The sequence below is a fragment of the Fukomys damarensis genome, unplaced genomic scaffold, assembly GCF_012274545.1.
Source record: "Fukomys damarensis isolate Sample0158 unplaced genomic scaffold, DMR_v1.0_HiC HiC_scaffold_14, whole genome shotgun sequence".
Classification (NCBI taxonomy): Eukaryota; Metazoa; Chordata; class Mammalia; order Rodentia; family Bathyergidae; genus Fukomys; species Fukomys damarensis.
In genome coordinates this window covers 22,061,170-22,065,306 of record NW_022900926.1, presented here as the reverse complement: position 1 = coordinate 22,065,306, position 4,137 = coordinate 22,061,170, and the positions used below count along the sequence as shown (strand labels likewise).

Genomic DNA, 4,137 nt, shown 5'->3' with positions numbered 1-4,137 from the left:
GATCTGGGGTCTGAAGAACCCTGGGGCGCGCGACTACTGGGTGGCGCAAAAAAAGTCTCTCTAGCTAACGCTAGTGTGTCAGAGGCAGCCCCGGAGCTGTGTGCGGCGTACCCGCAGCCACGGCGCCCCCCTCTGGTCCCTCCCGGCCGACTGGGACCGCGCGGCGCTGGAAGGAAGCACTGGGCCTAAACTGGAAGGTGGATTATGAGTGACAGTGGCGCTAAATTTAGAAGTGGCCCGCTAAATTTATCAGGTTGGCCTTCGGTACTTATCATTTTAAAATTTCCAATATCCTGTGCTGTTATAGTAATTAATTAGCTCCAACTGCGGATCGATTTTAACATTCGCATTTAGGATCTTACAATTTGCTCTACGGGCACCACGTACTTACTTAAAATAGGAGATGGGCAGCAGTTTATCAAGCCCAAAGTGAAAGAAAAAATTAAGTGACTTATTCTGTTTTAAAGATTGAACCACAGAAAAAGTCTCGATTTTTAAAGAGCAATCAAAAACCACCCACTTATTTGGGAAACAAAGCCAGATGTATAAATTCCCAAAGAACTCTGTCAAGTAAGGAAAAATCAGTGCAAGCTGCAAGAAATAAAGTATAATAATAGTGCTTGGACTGCCCAAGCCAAGATTAATGAGTCATATGGAATTGGAAAAGACAAACCACCTTGCACTGAGGACTAAGTTTTAACAAACGGATTTAGGGGATAGGGATATATTCAGACCATAGCAGTGTAGCCATCTATTGATAATTTCCAAACATTAATGTTTTCCACTTTATGACTTTATTATACCCACTAAGCTGTTGATGCCTGATGAAACACACATTACACACCTGAGAAGACTGTGCTTCAGGTTACCTAGTAGTATTATTTATTTTATTTTATTTTATTTTATTTTTTGCTACCGGGGATCAAACTCAGGCCCTTGCGCTTGTGAGGCAGGCGGTGACACCACTGAGCTAAATCCCCGGCCCTCCTTAGCATTATTGTCACCCATGGTAAATTTGCTTTCTAGTAAATGATGTGGTCAGGTGACTTAAGGCTATTTCCTAGACTTGAAAAATAAATTCCCAATGCTATGCTTTTTACATGGATATCTCAGGTGTCATCTTTATGGACAAGCAGACCAGAGGAACAAGTTGCCCATTGACAACAAAGGATCAAATTGGATTAATTCAATACATGCTCCACCTGAAAAAAAATCCAAATGGATGAGTTCAAATGTAAAAAATGAAACTGTAGAGTACTTGATAGAGTATTTAATAAATATATGGGCAAGTTTTTTTCAACTCAAGAATGAGGAAATTTTTCAGGACTAAGGCTCAAAAGAAAAAAATTGATAAACTTGATAATGTAGAAATATAAAGGTTTTACATGGCAAAAGACACCATACATAAACTAAACAGGCAAGTGAGATGTCAGGTACAGTGGACATCACAGCTCATGAGTTTCTAAAAACAGAGAAATAAGAGACCCAAAATCCCATAGAAAACCATCTAGAGGAAGTCACAGGTGATTCATAAACATAGAAATATGGGTGGCTCTTACCCATATATGAAGAAATGCAACCTTATTCATTAGGAAATAAGTACATATTTAAGTTACACGAGTTTGCCACTTTCCATTGGGCAGGGAAAAATCTTAAAGTTTGACAACATACTCTGTGAGACTGGGTGTAAGAAAGTAAGCATTCTTTGATTTATAGTAGAATAAAAAATGATAAGGCACCTGCCAAGGGAAATGCATTAATATTTAGCTGAATTATATTTGACCCTTGTACATTTAGCCTTGACCCAACAATTCCACTTCTAAAAATGTATCTCAAGGATATGCTGGCAAATCTATGAAAACATTTTTATATTCATTTCAGTAGTATTAGCAATAGAAATATTAACAATCTTTCAAGTGTTTATCAGTCAGAGACTAGGTTGATAAACTATTATCTACTCAGTAAGTGGAGTAGTATGCAGCTAGAAAAAAGATGGTGATTGTCTCTATGGATTATCATTTTTCCAGTTTTCTGGTGACTTAAAATGAAATGATAATTTGAGATCCAATTTTTCTTTCATAGTTGGAATAAAACTTCAAGTAACTATCTTTAAAGTATGTTTCTACCTCATTTTAATATAAATATACACCTATATGTATGTTTGTCTCACTTTCTTAAGAAATATTAGCAAATAATATACACTTCTCATTTCATACTTTTAAATATTAGACAAAAAGCATTCAGGATTGAGAATTCTGGAAAAAATGGGAGGAGATGAATAAGGTGATTTTTTTACTGGCAATTCCTGGATAACAGAGCAGAGAAGGAGAACCCAACAAAGGCCAGCAAATCTTAGCTGAGGATAAAACTGTTGGAATTTGGGGAGGCTGAGGCAGTTAGCAGGTAAAGGACAGATTATGCAACAGGAGGAAATATGGAAAGAATTCCAGAAATCTGCATACAAGACCCTCTGAGTCTGTAGCGGAATGCTTCTTTACACACATACAGGAAAAGACCTCAGAAGTGGAGGCAAGAACAAGTTCTGAGCACAGGATAAGTATCAGGAAGTTCTAAGAGGAACGATTCCCAGAGCACACCCAGAGGTGGAGATAGTTAACCTCTCTCTGCCATGCTCCCCTTAGCCAGACTGGAGAGGTCTCATTAAATACGTGAACATTTGAAAGAGACCTCAGAAAAGCCACAACTTAAAAGTGAGGTAGAATATTCCTAGACTAAACCTGGCCTGGGTGAGTTTCAAAAGAAGAAAGGTCACCCAGGAGTACCTGTGTACCTCAGAAAGGTCTAATACCATTTATAGAAATATAAAAAAACAGAGTAGTCTATAAAGTAAAGTATGTAACTTCTGGTATCTTATAAAAATATCAAACAAGCAAGAAATAAAAAGTAACTCTTAAGAAGAAAATCCAAAGATACAGTCCCAGGAGTAACAGAGACGGTACAATTAGCAGACAAAAACATTAAAACATCTATTAGCTATTAGAAATATGCCCAAGTACTCAAGGATGCCAAATAATGCGTAAGCATAATGGAGAGAAAAATGGAAGGCATATTAGGACCAAATGGAATGATGTGAAAAGTATAGTACCTGAAATTCAATTGATAGTATCAATGGCAGATTAGATTAGACCGGTTGAAGGAAGACAAAAATCAGTTAACTCAAACAGAAACATATATTTTTATATCAAAATTGATCTTTGTTGGGGTCCGAAGATCACTTCCAAGTTCAGTGATTCATTAGTACCCAGGGGACTCAGTGTGTGTTCGTTCTGTGGCTATCATTTGTGACAGTGGAAAGAATAACTATCAAAAGGAAAATGCAGGAGTTCAGCATAAACCATGTTGTTTATACAGTGTTTAGGCACAGGGAGCTGCTCTTCTCAGGAGATGCTGGAGCCTCTCCAAAAATCCAACCTTGAAAGTTGACCTTTCTAAGAATAGCAGCCTTGCCCTGCTATGTTAACTGTTCTGCACCTTACCAAATCATACGCTATAAATGTGTGGACTTTATTGGATGTCGCTTATACCTTAGTAAAGCTATTTGATTTTTTTTTTAATGGAGTGAAGTAATATAAATGTGACTACATGAATGATCTAAAACATTTTGTTGGGCAAAAGGGGACAATAACAGAAGTTTACATATGAATGATTCCATTAATATCATATGTAGAAAAGATAAATATAACCTAGAGTGGTAGAAAGGAGTTTAACGGACATTGGGGCCAATAGATGGGGACTGGAACAAGTATGTATGCATGAAGGTATTTTTTAAACCCTGTTTTGTATAAATCTGAATGATTCTCCCAGTTGATAATATCTTTTATTATTATTATTTTTTTTTTTGTACAAGGGATTGAACTCAGATCCTTGCACTTACAAAGCAGGCAGCAGAACCACTGAGCTAAAACCCCAGCCCTCCCAGTTGGTAATATTTTGACCCAATATCATTACAGCTTTTCATTCTCTAGTAGGAAATCAATGATAACTCTGGGGTATCTTGGAATTTCAAACAAAGGCAAATATTTACATATGTAAGCACATGCTTCTTCATATATGACCAAAATATCATATATGTCATGTCTACTACTTTTATTTTAATTACAGGTAACACTAATTTCT

At 36.9% G+C, this 4,137-nt stretch overlaps 1 protein-coding gene across 1 annotated transcript in view; it reads right to left on the bottom strand.

Moving 5' to 3' along the window:
- Map3k5 (mitogen-activated protein kinase kinase kinase 5) overlaps positions 1 to 3,505 on the bottom strand; it is a 219,957-nt gene extending 216,452 nt beyond the window's left edge. Inside the window, exon 1 of the mRNA XM_010626667.2 lies at positions 3,498 to 3,505. Within this exon, the coding sequence (XP_010624969.2) occupies positions 3,498 to 3,505 (8 nt within the window). The remainder of the gene's footprint in view (positions 1 to 3,497) is intronic.
- Between the last annotated feature and the right edge of the window lie 632 nt (positions 3,506 to 4,137).